Source organism: Salmo salar, chromosome 19 (assembly GCF_965601325.2).
Source record: "Salmo salar chromosome 19, fSalSal1, whole genome shotgun sequence".
Taxonomy (NCBI): domain Eukaryota; kingdom Metazoa; phylum Chordata; class Actinopteri; order Salmoniformes; family Salmonidae; genus Salmo; species Salmo salar.
Window position 1 is genome coordinate 25,973,257 of NC_138309.1, and position 19,288 is coordinate 25,992,544.

Here is a 19,288-nt window from a genome sequence, read left to right on the forward strand (position 1 = left end):
GGAACAAAACTACAAATAGTAACATGTTAAAATCTGAACCACACACTTATTTTCAAACATGAACTGTTTTATTTAATATTCTTCGTACTTTTAGCAATCAGATTTTTTTTATATAATAATCAATCTATTTTTAAAAATGTTTAGGATAAAGTATTAGTATATATCTTTTCAAAATTCCTTTGAAAGACATAGTCTCTTATTTACTTACATGATTTGAAATAGTCAGGTATTATATGCAACACCCCCAAAAACAAACAAACTTAATACACATATTTTGAAGGCAGTAAAAAGTGGTCTATGCAACATCAAATAAAGCTAGCTTAATTTCCTTTCATCCAGCTATTGATTTCGCGTTCTGAGTATTCTCGTGCTACTGTAGCCTACTTTGGGGAAGTAGGGTTTCATGTAGACTATACCCCATGGGTAGCTTATATTTGTTCATAAATTGATGGGTAAAACGTCAACACAATGGCAACAGTCATATTACTCTCCAGCCACTCTTTTCGTTCTCTACATTGATCAACTTTGTCATCGTATTGCCATACGCTACTTTACACGTAATAACCAAACTACCATTGAATGCTTGTAGTCGTTCCGGAGTACTCTTTTTTTCATTCTTATTACTATGCTATTTTACATGTATTTTTTCTAGGGTGACAGTTAGGCTATTAGCATCGTGTGAAAGTAGAAACATCAGAACCTCAAACAACCCTTTCCATTTATACTTGGTTCGACATGATACATTTCGCAAAGTAAAGTAAATAACATATCTAAATGGTGAATATTGGAGATCGATCTGGATATTTCGTTGGGCTAAGCGCGCCTCGCATTAGCCTACAGAGTATGAGCAGCTTGCAATCACCTGAAATAACAGATGTCAAGGCCTAGGCTACTAATATAAATAATTCATCGTCGACTTTAATAGTAACCGGGTGAGGATCCATCTAAATGTCATCATAATTTAAACTCAATACCTGCTAAATATTTAATGGAATTGACCCCAGGTCAGACAAATATGGTGCACCAGTCCCGGAAGACGACCCGCCAATGTCTCTAGCAAAATCAGGTCGCCTTCCCCGGATGAAGTATAATCCATTTGGGTGTAAATGAATTCAAACGTCTCTTTTGTTTTGTATTTTTGTGTCGATAGCTAGCATTTATTTCCTTTTATCTTCTTCTTTGTTTGTTTTTGCTAAAATGCAAGCCAAGTCACTAAGGCGGAAAGTGCCGTTAGAAGTATGATGAGACCTAAAGCGACTGTGGATTTGGAGGCCCCGTTCCCCCCGCCACACAGTTCAAACAAGCTCCCTCGGAACTCTAAGTTTCTGGACTCCTTTTTGAGCTTCTCCCATAGGTCTGTGGCTCCCTCTTGGCAATCCACCAGCGCAGTGGTCGCACATGAGTGGAAGTCATCCCAATATCTGCAAATCAAATGCAAAATAAACAAGACAGGCGTTAGAATATTATCTTACTGTTATAATACTGTTCTCTCTCTCTTCATCAATTGTCCATGCTGTATTCAAATAGCCTAAAGAGTTTTCTTTTAACACTGTTTTAATAACAATAGAACGCCATAAATAATTCCAGTAATAAATGTAGTATTAACTAGTATTAATTTGATATTAACACCTCCCTAAAAGGCCAAACAAAATTGGTTGTAATCCACAAGCTCTGAAAAAGATTCCCTGAAGTCACGTGATTTTATCCAACCCCTCCAATTTCTCTACTCCTCTCTCGCTCTCTCTCTCTCTCTCTCTCTCTCTCACACACACACACACACACACACACACACACACACACACACACACACACACACACCCTATTCCCATCTTCTGGGCCGGCCTTAGCCCTTGGGGGCTTTAAGTGACATTTGCTTGTGTCCCCCACCTCATGGGCAGAACCTTTTAAATGCCCACCTCTTGAAGGTGGAGCGAAACATTTACGTTTTAAAGATCATTTTCTCCAATTTTGCCTTTGGGTGGAGAGACATTTTTGCAGTTTTAAAGCTAATTTCCTGCAGTTCTACACGATTTGCCAAAACGTATGCCATGTTAAAGGGATATTTCTAGATTTTGAAAATGAAGCCATTTATCTACTTCCCCAGAGTCAGATGAACTCGTGAATACCATGTTTGTCTCTGCATTCAGTATGAAGGAAGTTAGAGATAGTAGTTAGCATTGACATGCAAAACTAACTGCTAACCACTAGCATGCTAGCAGTTACCATAGACTACTCATTGTGCTAATGTTAGTTAGCAATAGCAACTTCCTTCAAAGAGCATGCAGAGACATAAAAATGATGGCCATGAGTTCATCTGACTCTGGGAAAGTAGATAAAGGGCTTCAGGTGCCTGGCCACATGGCTGGTAGATATTCGGCCATGATTATTCCAAATTTAGATAGCTGGCTAGACTAACTTACCAAACAATTTTTTTTAGCTGAAATGGCTAATTGAGTTACTGTCGGTGACTGACATAACAAGAGAAAAACTGCTGATGCACAATTTTTTGGGGCGAAATAGCACTTTGTATATTCTACTATTCTGAGTGTATTCTACTATTTTTTTTGGGGGGGGGGGGGGGGGGGGGGCGCCTAACTGCTCGGGGGCCCTAAAAGACCACTTATGTCACTTGCCTGGAGCCGGTGAACTAGCTAGCCAAAAACAGATCATCAGCACCCATGCTTGTCGACCCCCCATTCTCACATCCCTAACGTCCAATCACATGTACAGTTTTTGGGCTATAATATTCCATTTCCACATAGGTTGTTCATTTCAAAGAAGCCACTACTCCATTTTTTCATATTGAGCTGGCACGTGGCTCCCCCTGAACCCGACTCTGTATCTAATCCAATGGATCTGTCGAGTTAAACTGGGCCCTCATGCCATTTTGCACCAACCGGTTTGGAATATGGTGTGGGGTGTGCCTGCTTGATCCTTTTTGGAGTTGATCAAATGCTGCATGGGTTTTTTTCTTTCCTTTTTTAAATTCAACTTACGTGCAGATGGTCTGTAGATTTTCCTTCTCATCCAGCTCCTGTGGATAGTTAGCCATATTCTCCCCCAGTCTCAGCAAGCAATTGGAGAACCCTTTGAATACTGTATCACATTTCCCCGTTGCTCTCACCGCATGTAGCAGATAAACTGGAATGGGGGGGAATGATTTATTCACTTTTGTATAAGGCTGTTAGAGTTAATCAGATAAAGCAAGTTCACTTTTTATTTTATTTTAGTGCACTCTTTTTTATCATGATTAATTGCATTGTCTGAAAACATCAACATTTCATAATCTATACGGCTAAAAACAATGCTAGGTCAAAACAAGTTAACATTGAGGTTAAAGAAAGTATGCTTTATCAATTGACCAGATTTTGCTTACTGTTACATTGGACAAAATCAAAATCTCAATATTCTTGTAATGCTTTTTGAATGACAAAAATCTTAAATTAGGCCTACAGCTTAATTTGAGCAAAGGACATAGAGGAAAGCCAATCAATAAAAGCACAGCCCTCTTCATTGTCGACGCATTGTGACACCAAATAGTCAGGAGGACTTAAAGAGTTAGGTGTTAGCCAGACTATGTTTCATATACTAATAGTTCAAAATGAGCAATATAACTTATTATCAAGAAATAGCGGAATGTTTTCACGAAATATAATGTTCGTTTTAATATGTCCAACAATTTCCTTGCATTTGAGCATACACTAATATTTGGAGAATACATCGGGAGATCCCAGCCCATAGCGTTGAACGCCACGAAAACAGCAACAAAGGAGGATGAGGTAATGCACCGCCGAGCTACAGTGAGAAGGGGGGGGGGGTTCTCACTGCATGGCTTTTGTATGTATGTCAAATCACATTTTTTATTGGTCACATACACATGGTTAGCAGATGTTATTGCGAGTGTCGAAATGCTCATATGTGTGCTTACACGTGTGCGTGTGTTTGTGTGTGTGTGTGTGTGGGGGGGGGGGGGGGGGTACCCTTACATTTGAATAATATCTGTGTCTGTGTTTATTCAACCAGATTATGGGGCGTCTTTTATAATTCGTTTAATAGAGAAGATGACAATGTTGTTGCCAAACGTGCACGCCTTCAATCCAACCATTTTACCCCCTCGAACTAAATGTTTTGTTTGTCAATGGTGGGACGCACGGAGCATCTCTGGTTCGTTAAGCGGGAGAATCGCTCGATTGACCATTTGTTACAATGGTGTCCCAGGTCGATTGGTTGCAGAATAATGCACAGCCTCTGTTATAGGCATTTAGGTTTAGGTCATATGTTGACAATATAGACATCACGTTTTCGTTAAATAGCGTTGTAAAACATGTGAGGCTACTCTTATTGCCATCATGCCCTTTAGTAAATCGGGCTGTAGCCTAAAAGCAATCCAATGTCACCAAATATGTTATGCGGATTTTGTAATAGACTCTGTCGAGGTCAAATTAATGCGTAAATTCGAAAGGCAAGAATTAATATTGCTGCATCTGGAGGAGCAACCTGCTTGCATTACACATTTTGCAGGGATTATTTATAAAGTGGCAACGAGCGAGATTATATGATCACTTGCATTGTAAAATTACACATAACCCCCATATAGCCTAGCAGTTCGCCATGTGTCGCACACACTTGGCACAAACTCTGTCTCTATATTCGACTTCGAAATGCAATCATCATTATGGTCAGAAATTATATGATGCAAGATGGCAAGTTTACAGCAATGTACTACATGCCACCTTCGAATTATAGAACGTTGACATTCGATCCGATACAGTCTATAATGCAGAACTGCATCTATCAAGACAACCTAGTTTCAATCGTTTTAGTAGCCTGAGAATAATATTCTCTTGTAAATGGGGTAATTATTTTGACAAGTGCAATAACAGATTTGAAATGGATATGCCCTCTGATTTAAATTTTAGGGACCCTTTATTTTAATGTTTCTCGCACTCAGCATAGACTCAGCATAGGCTCAACTCTGTAGCTAGCTACAGTAGCCTTCATTAGTCACTCCTTCACACCCACACTATAGATTTAACTAAAGCAAACACGGCACATCAACGTAGAATAACCCTCTAAATGCGACCGATGCGGACGACCCTGCAGTCACAGACAAAACACCAGGGAATATCCAAGTGATAAAAACGACTATCCATAGTTTACCCGTTGCTGTTTTCCAGGTTAATGCTAGGTGTTAGCCGATACCACATCTCAAATAGGCTACACGATGCAACAAATGCATATGGCTAGCCTACATTCTTAGATATATTCGAAATTATAGCCTCAAAATGTAATAGGCCAAATAGCCCATTTATATATATATATATATAGTAAACACGTAATATCTATGCGGTTGGCTACATTTGTTGAATTTATTTTTTTAAATGATGCTATCTTCGTAGACTAAATTTAGTTTAATAGTCATTTTCGTTAATGAAAAATGATCTTCCATTTTTCGAAATCCTACTATACATTAGACAGTTCGATATAGCCTAGTCAATGCATTTCGTTTGAAAAAAGAAACGACGCACCTCTAGACACTCATCTTAAACGAGCGTAATTTCCTTTAGATGTATTTTTGTAAAATGTTTCATTCACAAAGCATGTCAAGTCAAATCATTTCTGTTTTTCCAACAATGGCTCGGCTGCTATGGCATGAATTATTTATAATGAATTCCCTTGCCACTACAGGATTCTAAGGAGCAGCGTCTTCCACTGATAGCGTTATGCAATGCAAACGAAACACTGGCCTACTTGTGCGAACCACAGGCGGCTGGTGGCACCTTAATTCGGGAGGTCGGGCTCTTAGTAAAGGCTGGAATGTTATCAATGGAATGGTATCAAGCACATCAAACGCATGTCACTCCATTCACTCCATTCCAGCCATTATTATTTGCCATCCTCCCCTCACCAGGCTCCTGTGGTGCGAACGTCCACATACACGTTTCCAATCGAATTTACATATGCATTCGGATAGAATAATACAAAATAAATAAAGATTGGTTTCAAATTGTTTCATTATAACTATTTGGTTTGTTGTGGCTATGTTTGCATGCATCCCATTGCAACCAGAAAATAAACTGATTTCATGCATTCCTTGCAATAAAAAAATCTAGATTTCTTTCCTGAAATGATCGAATAGTTTACATTCCAAATGGTTTGGCTATAATTCTTACAATTCGCTATTCATCAACTCAAATATAAAAACAAGACAATAACGAATCGACCGTGACAAAGTCACTCACCTAACTGAACAGCAAGAAACAGTGAGATATATTTGCCGGACCAAGTTAATCCCATTCTACGTGTGGTAAAACCATTGGCATATGCAGATCTTAAAAACTCTGATTGAAAAACGATGTTGAGGTCTGAGCATCACACATAGCCATCAACTTCCAGCAGCACTCGGGGAGCTTTTTCTCCCGTTGCCTGTTACACAGTGTGGCGAAGAGGAGTGAAATGGTTTACCCCTTGTAAAGCGAGGGCGTCTCTCTCTCGCTCTCTCTATCTCCCTGCTTCACGCCCACATCGCACGCTTAATGTAAAAGTCACTGTTGGACTCCCGCTTTCTACGTTTTTTTCATTTGCTAGGCAAGGGTAGTCTTTCCCCCCTTGCCCACACCATAGAGTCATTAAAAGAGCTCTGGCGATATCCGCATCTGTGTCACCGGCACACGTGCGCGCCAAGGACCACATTGCTGGTGTCTAGCGAGCGTGGAGCGTCAAGAGAGAAAAAAAGAACGAAAGTTTGTGGTGTATCATTTATTATAATACTGTATGTTCATAATCATTTTTACCAACGACGAAAAGACTCCGCTTCTGACAAAAAACAGTGTTGTTTAGCTATTATAAAATTGTCCACAGGCCTATATGCTATAGATTCTACAAGGGCCAAATCGTGTTTAGCTTTTAGCCTATAATCTTCTAGCTAGCTAAGTGAAACTCAAAATTGTACTTATTTCTCACAACAGCTTAGGGGACAAAACAAGCAGAGGAGGTAGGACAACCCTCATATGTGAGATATTGTAGCCCAGATATAGCTCATTGCACGCCATGGGAATGCAATTCTTTATTCATTCATTCATCAACGCTTTCCTGTCTGGTCTCTGGAAACGAATGCTGTTATAACATACTTTCAATCCAAGTCCAGGACCTCATTTCCCAGAGCTTTCGTTGCGTTAAGATCATCGTTAGAACCATCTTACGATGTATCTTTAGTAGCCAGGCTGTTTCCCAAAAAACATCGTTACAAAAGTTACACTCGAAAACACTCGTCATTTACCGAGAGCCTCAGACCACTCAGAACAGCTGAGTCTTTAAATGCTTTTTGCCCTTCCACGTCACTTTATATACAGAAGATCTCCGCTAAACACAGAATCAAGGGGTGTATCTGTCTCTATGTGACCTCTGATAACGTCAGAACGAAGTTGACTACACCACAAATTCTTCAATGTTTAATCAACACTGACAGTGTTAAATGTAACACTGTTCCAGTGTAAAGCCTTATTTGCATATTTCTCAGATAATCTTGCTTTTTGAGTGAATTGTACAGTTTACCAGCCATGACTGTATTTGTCATACGTTTGTTCCATTCATCCCGTGGCCTTCCCCAATTGTAATATTTTGAGGGCATAGTTCTACCTTAATACTTTGGCCTGAAAGTCATGTTTTTTTAGGCCTGCAAGTCACATTATGATGGCTTGCAAAGTGATGTGTAATTTCTATTGGAATCCAGCCAAAGTGGGGATATCCAACATTTAGAATGACTGCCGGGTTAAGAAGGTTAAGGTATGAGACTACCTAATAACACTCGTTATTAACACCAACACTGGGGTTATTTTACACCAATGAGTGTTAATTTAACACTTACAGTAAAATATAACACCTGAGCCAACACTAGAAATGTTACTGAAAAATCAACACTAGGTAACACTAGCCAGTTTGCTGTGTACACATTCAAAGTTGCCAATGCAAAGAATTAAACCATACTTCAAATGAAAACCGAGATGACTGCACCGAGATGACTTCAAGTGGTAAATACATAATAGGCTATGTAGAGCTATATATTTCAATCGCACTGAAATACATTTTATATTCATTCAATTTATTATATTTAGCTAATACTAGGGTCTGTAATTTGTGCCTCAATATATGTCAACATGAATTATTTGTAACATGTGTGCAATGATGTGCGAAATCTTTATTATGTGCATTATTATAGGGTAACCTAACTTTTTTTAAATGTAACCTTTATTTAACTAGGCAAGTCAGTTAAGAACAATTTTTTATTTTCAATGACGGCCTAGGAACAGTGGGTTAACTGCCTTGTTCAGGGGCAGAACAACAGATTTTTACCTTGTCAGCTCGGAGATTCGATCCAGCAACCTTTCGGTTACTGGCCCAACGCTTTAACCTAAGCGTTTAGAATAAGCCGCCTCAATATTTGCAGCCATAGGTGGTATTGTCAGTGTTGTGGGATAATTATAATGCTATGGTAAGATTTGAATGGAGAAAGCTGATCCGAGAGCAACACTGCTTTTCTTTCTATCTTATCATTACTGATACATGGTCTTACGACGCACTTAGCGAACGTTTTCTCTATGTGCTTGTTGTCAAACACTTAAAACTGGGAAACGAGGCCCAGACACATTCTCATATTTGACCAACTTGTTAAATCATACGCTATTCTGAATATGTCTAATGGGGCTATTGCATGCCTGCCTTTGAAGGCACACAAACAATATAGCCTATTCGGCGCCAAGACTAAAACAATAATATTTACATTAGTGACAAGGAAAAGGGAACCCCCCCCCCCTATTCCACATTAAAACTGATGTGAATGACTTACCCACTCACCCAGTAAATTCAGATTCAGTGCCAGTCGCAAGGTGTTTTATGTGAAGCTGTGTGTGTGTATGCGTGGGCGCAGTTTGTAGGTGCGTACGTGTGTGTAAAGGTAGGTAGCTAGTCATTTCAGATTCACTTGAAAGTGTCATGGAAAGCTGTGTGTGTGTGTTTCTGCGTGTGTATGTATGCGTGTGTGTGTGAGGAAGTCATACAAATTGTTTGCATAATGAAAAAAATAGGGAGGATAAAATAATTATCTCTCCCTCGCTGACGTCAGCAGAATTTAGAGAGAGTCAATGAGTTTCACTTTTTTCGTACCAGACCCGGGGGCACTCACCAGAATACTAAAACGTTTCCGTCAGGCAAATTGCTAAAGGAGAATCCTCACACAGTGAGAACTGCGGACTGCAAGCCCCCTCTGCCTCGGCGGGTTACTAGCCCCCCAACAGTTCATTTAGAACTGAGACCGCGCTGCAATAAACCTTTAGTGAAGGACTAGAAACGGTAATATTGGCTGGAGCCCAGAAGACTATCCCCCCTCTCCCTCACTCCTCCCCTTTCTAATAGGTTGACTATGATAAGAACCTTGACTTTTTTTTATGAGATATGGTTCTTGAACTTGTCCTAAAAAAGCTTTTCCCTCCCCGTTTATCAATTAACCAGCATAGTTGTTAAACAGCCTTGGATAAATGTATAGCCTAACTTCCAATGGATCCTTCATTATGCAAAATATCATAAGCAAATGGACGCATAGGAATATCAGTGTAGTCTGATGAGCTATAACAGTCTTCAGAGTATTTTGTCGCAACTGTCTGATAACGATCCATGTTCTAGTATGATCATCAACTACAGTAGTAGCCTACTAGACGTCATCATCGGGTGAATTCCTTTTTTCCATTGATAAACTGATATTAGGCGCCCTCTGGTGGTGGATGCTTGTTTCTACAGTTAGAATGGTCATAATCTCTCTCTCCCACACACACACACACACACACACACACACACACACACACACACACACACACACACACACACACACACACACACACACACACACACACACACACACACACACACACACACAAATTAAGCTAATAGTGGAGATTTCAGAACCATGGACACCTGAGCTCAATTTCTTAGTTCCAACATTCAGCAGCATATGGCAGTGGATAGTGATAATAAGGCGCATCCCCTCCCCACTGCGCAGAACAGCTGGCAGGCATATTCACGGTAATTTTCAACCGCTACCTGTCCCAGTCTGTAATCCCCACATGTTTTAAAAGGACCACAATCATCCCTTTTCTTAAGAACTTTAAGGCTTCATGCCACAATGATTACCACCCTGTAGCACTGACTTCTGTAATCATGAAGTGATTTGAGAGGCTGGTTACGGCACACATTATCTCCACCATCCCAGCCACCCTAGACACACTCCAGTTTGCATACCGCTCCAACAGATCCATAGATGACGCAATCTCAATTGCTCTCCACACTGCCCTCACCCACCTAGATAAGAGGAATACCTATGTGAGAATGATGTTCATTGACTACAACTCAGCGTTCAACACCATTATCCCTTCCACGCTCATCACCAAGTTCAGGACTCTGGGTCTGAACAAATCCCTCTCAAACTGGATTCTGGACTTTCTGACGGGCTGACCCCAGGTGGTGAGGGTAGGCAACATCCCCCCCACCACGCTTACCCTTAACACAGGGGCCCCACATGGGTGTGTGCTTAGTCCCCTCCTGAATTCCCTGTTCACCCTTTGACTGTGTAGCCACGCACGACTCCATTATCAGGTTTACCAACAATGACAAGACAGCCTACAGGAAGGAGGTGAGGGTCCTGGTGGAGTGGTGCCAGGAAAATAACTTCTCCCTTAACGTCAATAAAACGAAGGAGCTGATCGTGGACTTTAGGAAACAGCAGAGCACCCCCCTATCCACATTGATGGAACCGCAGTAGAGAAGGTGGAAAGCTTCAAGTTCCTCAGCATACACATCACTGACGATCTCAAATGGTCCACCCATACAGACAGTGTGGTGAAGAAGGTGCAACAGCGCCTCTTCAACCTCAGGAGGCTGAAGAAATTTACCTTGGCCCCTTTTTTGTCTTAGCACCTTTTACAGGTGCACAATTGAGAGCATCCTGTCGGGCTGTATCACCGCCTGGTATGGCAACTGCACCGTCCGCAACTGCAGGGCTCTCCAGAGGGTGGTACGGTCTGGTCTGCCCAACGCCCTCCAGGACACCTACAGCACCCGATATCACAGGAAGGCCAAAAATATCATCAAGGACATCAACCACCCAAGCCACTGCCTGTTCACCCCGCTATCATCCAGAATGCAAGGTCAGTACAGGTGCATCAAAGCTGGGGCCGAGAGACTGAAAAACAGCTTCTATCTCAAGGACATCAGACTGTTAAATAGCCATCACTGGCCGGCTACCACCAGGCTACTCAACCCTACACCTTAGAGGCTGCTACCCTATATACATAGACATGGACATCATGGACATAGACATCACTGGCCACTTTAATAATGGAACACTAGTCACTTTAATAATGTTTACATACTGCTTAACTCATCTCATATGTATATACTGGATTCTATTATACCTATATTTTAGTCAATGTCACTCCGACATTGCTCGTCCTAATATTGATATATTTCCTTATTCCATTCTTTTACTTATAGATTTGTGTATTGTTGTGAATTGTTAGATATTACTGCACTGTTGGAGCTAGGAAAACAAGCATTTCGCTACACCCGCAATAACATCTGTTAAATATGTGTTTTGTGACCAATAACATCTGCTAAATATGTGTATGTGACCAATAACATATGCTAAATATGTGTATGTGACCAATATATAGATACATCTTTTTTATTTGATTTGGCATACACCGAAGCGCACGTGCCCGAGGTAATCAGAATGTTAGAATTGACTGGAGAAGGATTGACTGGAGAATAGCATCATGGCAGCAACACTAGCTGGAGCCTATCCACACAAACTTTCGGATTTTGGATTTTGCCTTCAAAATAAAAGTCAGCAGTAAAAAGCTATATGTATGATACAAAATCAATCTTTTTTGCAGCTTTGCATAGTGCATAATGTTAAAATTATCTAGAACATTTAAATTATAACTACATGGCAGAAAAATCTAAAATAAAGAGAGTTACTACTTTATATAAGAAATAATATTATAAGGTGGAGCACATTGAGAAATGTTTGAAGCTTAAGTAAGCAAATGTCAAAAACATAATAGCCTCATAGTAAAAACAATATATGATACATACATTTTTTATTTTTATTTTGACTGTATGATTCTTGTTTATTCACTGATGCTATTGTTCAAGGATGCAATTTTAAAATGTAATGTTTAAGAAAAGTCTTACTGTATTTTTGTTGTATTGCACAAACAAATTGCACTGTACAGGAAATACAATCGATTGTGTGTCCATAAAACCAGGGTCCAGTCTACTAGAGTCCCTAGACCCTAGATTACAAAACAGATGAGTCTGAACAAAAAGCTAGGTTATAGGATGTGTTGCTGGGCTTTAACTGTAGTCATACAGCTTAAAATGGGGTGTCAGGACACTATAGGGTACAAATATAGCACTGTACAGGAAAAATGATTCATTTTGCTTATGTAAAAGTTGGGTAAGGATTAATCAGTAGGGTCTGTAGAATCCATATAGGGTGTCATTTTATGACACTGAATAATATGGAGTGTTGCTGACCTTTTACTTCACCCATTCCATTGGCCACAATGCAAATCACTGTATATGGAATACATATTGGCTTATAGAGAATTTTTTATTTCTAGTGGCCGCAGTAAAAGTATTTTAAAGAATAAACTGTTCGCTGCTCTGGCACCCCAATGGTGGAACAAGCTCCCTCACGACGCCAGGACAGCGGAGTCAATCACCACCTTCCGGAGACACCTGAAACCCCACCTCTTTAAGGAATACCTAGGATAGGATAAAGTAATCCTTCTAACCCCCCCCCCCCTTAAAAGATTTAGATGCACTATTGTAAAGTGGTTGTTCCACTGGATATCATAAGGTGAATGCACCAATTTGTAAGTCGCTCTGGATAAGAGCGTCTGCTAAATGACTTAAATGTAAATGTAAATGTAAATGAATACTCAGTAGGATCTGTAGAATCCATATATGGTAAATAATACAGAGCGTTGCTGGACTTTTACTGTGGTGAAACAGCTTAAAGTGGGTTGCCTGGACACTGTACGGTACAAATATAGCGCTGTACAGGAAAAACGACCAATTGTGTGTCCATAAAACCAGGGTTCAGTCTACTCACTGGAGTTCCTAGAATACAAAACATGTGAATTTGAACAAACAGCTAGGTCATAGGAGGATTTATGTTGATATTTGAACAGTGAGACACATATCAGCACCGTAAAGTATTTTACTGCTTTTGTCTTGAATATCAGCTGGGAAAAAACCCCACCTTTAAACTTTTTTTCAGGGGGCTTCACCATGTTTCATTGAAATGTACAGCTGTGTGTCATCTCACCCCGCTCCTCCGCTCTCTCCACTGGCTTCCAGTTGAAGCTCGCATCCGCTACAAGACCATGGTGATTGCCTACGGAGCTGTGAAGGGAACGGCACCTCCATACCTTCAGGCTCTGATCAGGGCCTACACCCAAACAAGGGCACTGCGTTCATCCACCTCTGGCCTGCTGGCCCCCCTACCTCTGAGGAAGCACAGTTCCCGCTCAGCCCAGTCAAAACTGTTCGCTGCTCTGACACCCCAATGGTGGAACAAGCTCCCTCACGACGCCAGGACAGCGGAGTCAATCACCACCTTCCGGAGACACCTGAAACCCCACCTCTTTAAGGAATACCTAGGATAGGATAAAGTAATCCTTCTAACCCCCCCCCTTAAAAGATTTAGATGCACTATTGTAAAGTGGTTGTTCCACTGGATATCATAAGGTGAATGCACCAATTTGTAAGTCGCTCTGGATAAGAGCGTCTGCTAAATGACTTAAATGTAAATGTAAATGTAAATCTGCATAGCAGTGAAAGTTAATATTGTGTTTTGGAATGACAACGTCAAGAGGTAGAATATATAGTGAAAACAATAGCGGTCCTAAAACGGAACCTTGAGGAACACCGAAACGTACAATTGATTTGTCAGAGGACAAACCATCCACAGAGACGAACATATATTCCAAGGTCAAATAAATGTCCCCAATGCAAATTACTGTCGGACAGATGTTTCAAAACCCACATTTTATGCAAATGTTAATTAAATATTAACAAATATGAATCATTGTTAATATTTAAACAATTATTTTTACGATATCATGAATAAATACAGGTTATTGACACTTTTCTGCTAATACGTGGGTGACTTATTTAAAACATGTCTGAAATTAAGTGTCCCAGATGTATTTTTTTAGTGTTGCTGACAACACACTGATTGACATGAGGAACACTGGAGATTCTCAAGGAACCATTGCAGTCAATTTTCCAAATTTATAAAACTAAAAAATGGAAACATCACATTTACATAAGTATTCAGACCCTCTACTCAGTACTTTGTTCAAGCAGCTTTGGCAGTGATTACAGCATCGAGTCTTTTTGGGTATGACACTACAAGCTTGGCACACCTGTATTTGGGGAGTTTCTCCCATTGTTCTTTGCAGATCCTCCAAAGCTCTGTCAGGATGGATTGGCAGCGTTGCTGCACAGCTATTTTCAGGTCTCTCCAGAGATGTTCGATTGGGTTCAAGTCCGGGCACTGGCTGGTCCATTCAAGGACATTCAGATACTTGTCCCGAAGCCACTCCTGTGTTGTCTTGGCTGTGTGCTTAGGGTTGTTGTCCTGTTGGAAGGTGAACCTTTGCCCCAGTCTGAGGTCCTGCGCGCTCTGGGGCAGGTTTTCATCAAGGATCTCTCTATACTTTTCTCTGCTCATCTTTCCCTCAACCTGGCTAGTCTCCCAGTCCCTGCTACTGAAAAACATCCCCACAGCACGATGCTGCCACCCGATGCTTCACCAAAGGTATGGTGGCAGGTTTCCTCCAGATGTGATGCTTGGTATTCAGGCCAAAGTGTTCAATCTTGGTTTCATCAGACCAGAGAATCTTGTTTCTCATGGTCTGAGAGTCTTTAGGTGCCTTTTGGCAAACTTCAAGCAGGCTGTTGTGTGCTTTTTACTGAGGAGTGGCTTTCGTCTGTCCACTCTACCATAAAGGCCTGATTGGTGGAGTGCTGCAGAGATGGTTGTCCTTTTGGAAGGTTCTCCCATTTCCACAGAGGAACTCTAGAGCTCTGTCAGAGTGCCCATTGGTTTCTTGGTCACCTCCCTGACCAAGACCCTTCTCCCCAGATTGCTCAGTTTGGCCAGGCGGCCAGCTCTCGGAAGAGTCTTGGTGGTTCTAAACTTCTTCCATTTAAGAATGATGGAGTCCACTGTGTTCTTGAGGATCTTCAATGCTGCAAAAAAATTTGGTACCCTTTCCCAGATCTGTGCCTCGACACAATCCTGTCTTAGAGCTCTATGGACAATTCCTTTGAACTCATGGCTTGGTTTTTGCTCTGACATGCACTGTCAACTGTGGGACCTCATATAGACAGGTGTGTGCCTTTCCATATCATGTCCAATCAATTGAATTTACCACAGGTGGACTGTAATCAAGTTGTAGAAACGTCTCAAGGATGATCAATAGAAACAGTATGCACCTGAGCTCAATTTCGTGTCTCATAGCAAAGGGTCTGAATACTCATGTAAATTAGGTATCTGTTTTTATTTTAATACATTTGCAAAAATGTCTAAAAACCTGTTTTCACTTTGTCAGTATGGGGTATTGTGTGTAGATTGCTGAGGATTTAAAAAATGTTTTTTTCTAATCCATTTTAGAATAAGGCTGTAACTTAACAAAATGTGGAAAAAGTCAAGGGGTCTGACTACTTCCCGAAGGCACTCTAAATGTGCCTTTAGAGGCCATGCAATTCAATACTCATCTTTAAAACAAAAGCAATTTAGGTCAATATAGTTCATATTAACAAATTAAGTAGAAGGACTAACTACAGATAGATAGTAATAAAACCTGTACCATAGAGGCACACAATAACCTGGAGAAAAAAAACAAAATTAATGGAGGAACTAATTCAAGAACGATCAAGTGCAATATATTATAAAAAATAAAGCAAAAAGGATGGAATATGGGGAAAAACATACACAATTATTTTTTAATGTTCAATATAGAAATGCTACCAAAAATAATTGAAACTTCTTACAAATGACAGAGTCACCAAACAATATTTTGAAGAGGAGGAAAAGTACTTTTTTTAACCAGGCATGTCAGTTAAGAACAAATTCTTCTTTTCAATGACGGCCTAGGAACAGTGGGTGTTTAACTGCCTTGTTCAGGGGCAGAACAACAGATTTTTTAGCTTGTCAGCTCAGGAATTCGATCTTGCAACCTTTTGGTTACTAGTCCAATGCTCTAACCACTAAGCTACCTGCCACCCCCACTTTAAGCATAGGTCTTCATTTCAGTCTTTTCCATCTCCACTAACCAAAGTTAATTGTATGGATTTTTTTTTCTATTAAGAATGTAAAATTAACAGCTGTGTAGAAAGACTCCTGTGAAGGCCAAATTACAGAGGAGTAACTTCTTGATAAAATTAAAACCTTTAAGTTTGGGAAAACTCCAGGGCTGGATGGCATACCAGTGGAGGTATACCTAACCTTTTTTGATGTACTCAGAAGACCATTATTAGCATGTTTTAACCACTCATATTAGAATGGTAGATAATCAGATACTCAACAAGAATGTCTGATTTCATTATTTCTGAAACAGGAACCAAGTGGTAAATATACTGCTAAAAAAAATAAAGGGAACACTTAAACAACACAATGTAACTCCAAGTCAATCACACTTCTGTGAAATCAAACTGTCCACTTAGGAAGCAACACTGATTGACAATACATTTCACATGCTGTTGTGCAAATGGAATAGACAACAGGTGGAAATTATAGGCATTTAGCAAGACACCCCCAATAAAGGAGTGGTTCTGCAGGTGGTAACCACAGACCACTTCTCAGTTCCTATGCTTCCTGGCTGATGTTTTTGTCACTTTTGAATGCTGGCGGTGCTTTCACTCTAGTGGTAGCATGAGACGGAGTCTACAACCCACACAAGTGGCTCAGGTAGTGCAGCTCATCCAGGATGGCACATCAATGCGAGCTGTGGCAAGAAGGTTTGCTGTATCTTTCAGCGTAGTGTCCAGAGCATGGAGGCGCTACCAGGAGACAGGCCAGTACATCAGGAGACGTGGAGGAGGCCGTAGTAGGGCAACAACCCAGCAGCAGGACCGCTACCTCCGCCTTTGTGCAAGGAGGAGCAGGAGGAGCACTGCCAGAGCCCTGCAAAATGACCTCCAGCAGGCCACAAATGTGCATGTGTCTGCTCAAACGGTCAGAAACAGACTCCATGAGGGTGGTATGAGGGCCCGACATCCACAGGTGGGGGTTGTGCTTACAGCCCAACACCGTGCAGGATGTTTGGCATTTGCCAGAGAACACCAAGATTGGCAAATTCGCCACTGGCGCCCTGTGCTCTTCACAGATGAAAGCAGGTTCACACTGAGCACGTGAAAGACGTGACAGAGTCTGGAGACGCCGTGGAGAACGTTCTGCTGCCTGCAACATCCTCCAGCATGACCGGTTTGGCGGTGGGTCAGTCATGGTGTGGGGTGGCATTTCTTTGGGGGGCCGCACAGCCCTCCATGTGCTCGCCAGAGGTAGCCTGACTGCCATTAGGTACCGAGATGAGATCCTCAGACCCCTTGTGAGACCATATGCTGGTGCGGTTGGCCCTGGGTTCCTCCTAATGCAAGACAATGCTAGACCTCATGTGGCTGGAGTGTGTCAGCAGTTCTTGCAAGAGGAAGGCATTGATGCTATGGACTTGCCCGCCCGTTCCCCAGACCTGAATCCAATTGAGCACATCTGGGACATCATGTCTTGCTCCATCCACCAACGCCACGTTGCACCACAGACTGTCCAGGATTGGCAGATGCTTTAGTCCAGGTCTGGGAGGAGATCCCTCAGGAGACCATCCGCCACCTCATCAGGAGCATGCCCAGGCTTGGTAGGGAGGTCATACAGGCACGTGGAGGTCACACACACTACTGAGCCTCATTTTGACTTGTTTTAAGGACATTACATCAAAGTTGGATCAGCCTGTAGTATGGTTTTCCACTTTAATTTTGAGTGTGACTCCAAATCCAGACCTCCATGGGTTGATAAATTGGATTTCCAGTGATTATTTTTGTGTGATTTTGTTGTCAGCACATTCAACTATGTAAAGAAAAAAGTATTTAATAAGATTATTTCATTCATTCAGATCTAGGATGTGTTATTTTAGTGTTCCCTTTATTTTTTTGAGCAGTGTATTAAGACCCAGTCCATTTAAAAAACTTCAGTGTTGTGATGCAAAAATTGCAGCCCCTATTACTAGCTTATTCGACCTCTCTTTCGTATCGTCTGAGATCCCCAAAGATTGGAAAGCTGCCGCGGTCATCCTCCTTTTCAAAGGGGGAGACACTCTAGACCCAAACTGTTATAGACCTATATCCATCCTGCCCTGCCTTTCTAAAATCTTCGAATGCCAAGTTAATAAACAGATCACCGACCATTTCGAATCTCACCGTACCTTCCCCACTATGCAATCTGGTTTACGAGCTGGTCATGGGTGCACCTCAGCCACGCTCAAGGTCCTAAACGATATCATAACCACCATCGATAAGACAGTACTGTGCAGCCGTCTTCATCGACCTGGCCAAGGCTTTCGACTGTCAATCACCGCATTCTTATTGACAGACTCAATAGCCTTGGTTTCTCAAATGACTGCCTCGCCTGGTTCACCAACTACTTCTCAGATAGAGTTCAGTGTGTCAAATCGGAGGGCCTGTTGTCCGGACCTCTGAATGTCTCTATGGGGGTGCCACAGGGTTCAATTCTCGGGCCGACTCTTTTCTCTGTATATATCAATGATGTCACTTTTGCTACTGGTGATTCTCTGATCCACCTCTACGCAGACGTCACCATTCTGTATACATCTGCCCCTTCTGCGGCCAGGTCGCAGTTATATTTGAGAACTTGTTCTCACTGGCCTACCTGGTTAAATGAAGGTGAAATAAAAAATATAAAAAATTCAAAACAAAATGTGTAGTGCTTAGAATTAAAAAGGTATTGTTGGATATTACTGATTCTAATTAGGCAGGTTTTTACATGGATGATAGATTGGAGATAATATAAGACAAGTACTGGAAACAATAGAACACTGTGAACAATCTAGGAAACTAGGCCTGGTATTCAAAACTGACTTTGAAAAGGCTTGTATCAGAGACGCAGGGAGTCAGGAAGCATGTGCAGTTGGTGAGTTTAATAATAACGAAC

General features: G+C 41.3%; 1 protein-coding gene across 1 annotated transcript; it reads right to left on the bottom strand.

The window, feature by feature from the left end:
* Positions 1 to 839: 839 nt before the first annotated feature.
* LOC106578581 (neuritin) lies at positions 840 to 6,438 on the bottom strand. The gene is made up of 3 exons (XM_014157569.3): positions 6,243 to 6,438; positions 2,997 to 3,141; positions 840 to 1,421 (listed from the first exon to the last, which is right to left on the bottom strand). Exons 1-3 carry the CDS (start codon positions 6,295 to 6,297, stop codon positions 1,193 to 1,195), a joined length of 429 nt encoding a protein of 142 aa, XP_014013044.1. The 5' UTR covers positions 6,298 to 6,438; the 3' UTR covers positions 840 to 1,192.
* Positions 6,439 to 19,288: the final 12,850 nt, after the last annotated feature.

Coding starts and splice junctions, on each gene's coding strand:
- LOC106578581 (XM_014157569.3), bottom strand. CDS start 6,297: ATGGGATTAACTTGGTCCGGCAAATATATCTCACTGTTTCTTGCTGTT. Junction 3,142..6,242: donor GTTTCTTGCTGTTCAGTTAG/GTGAGTGACTTT, acceptor CCCCCATTCCAG/TTTATCTGCTACATGCGGTG. Junction 1,422..2,996: donor AATCTACAGACCATCTGCAC/GTAAGTTGAATT, acceptor TTTGATTTGCAG/ATATTGGGATGACTTCCACT.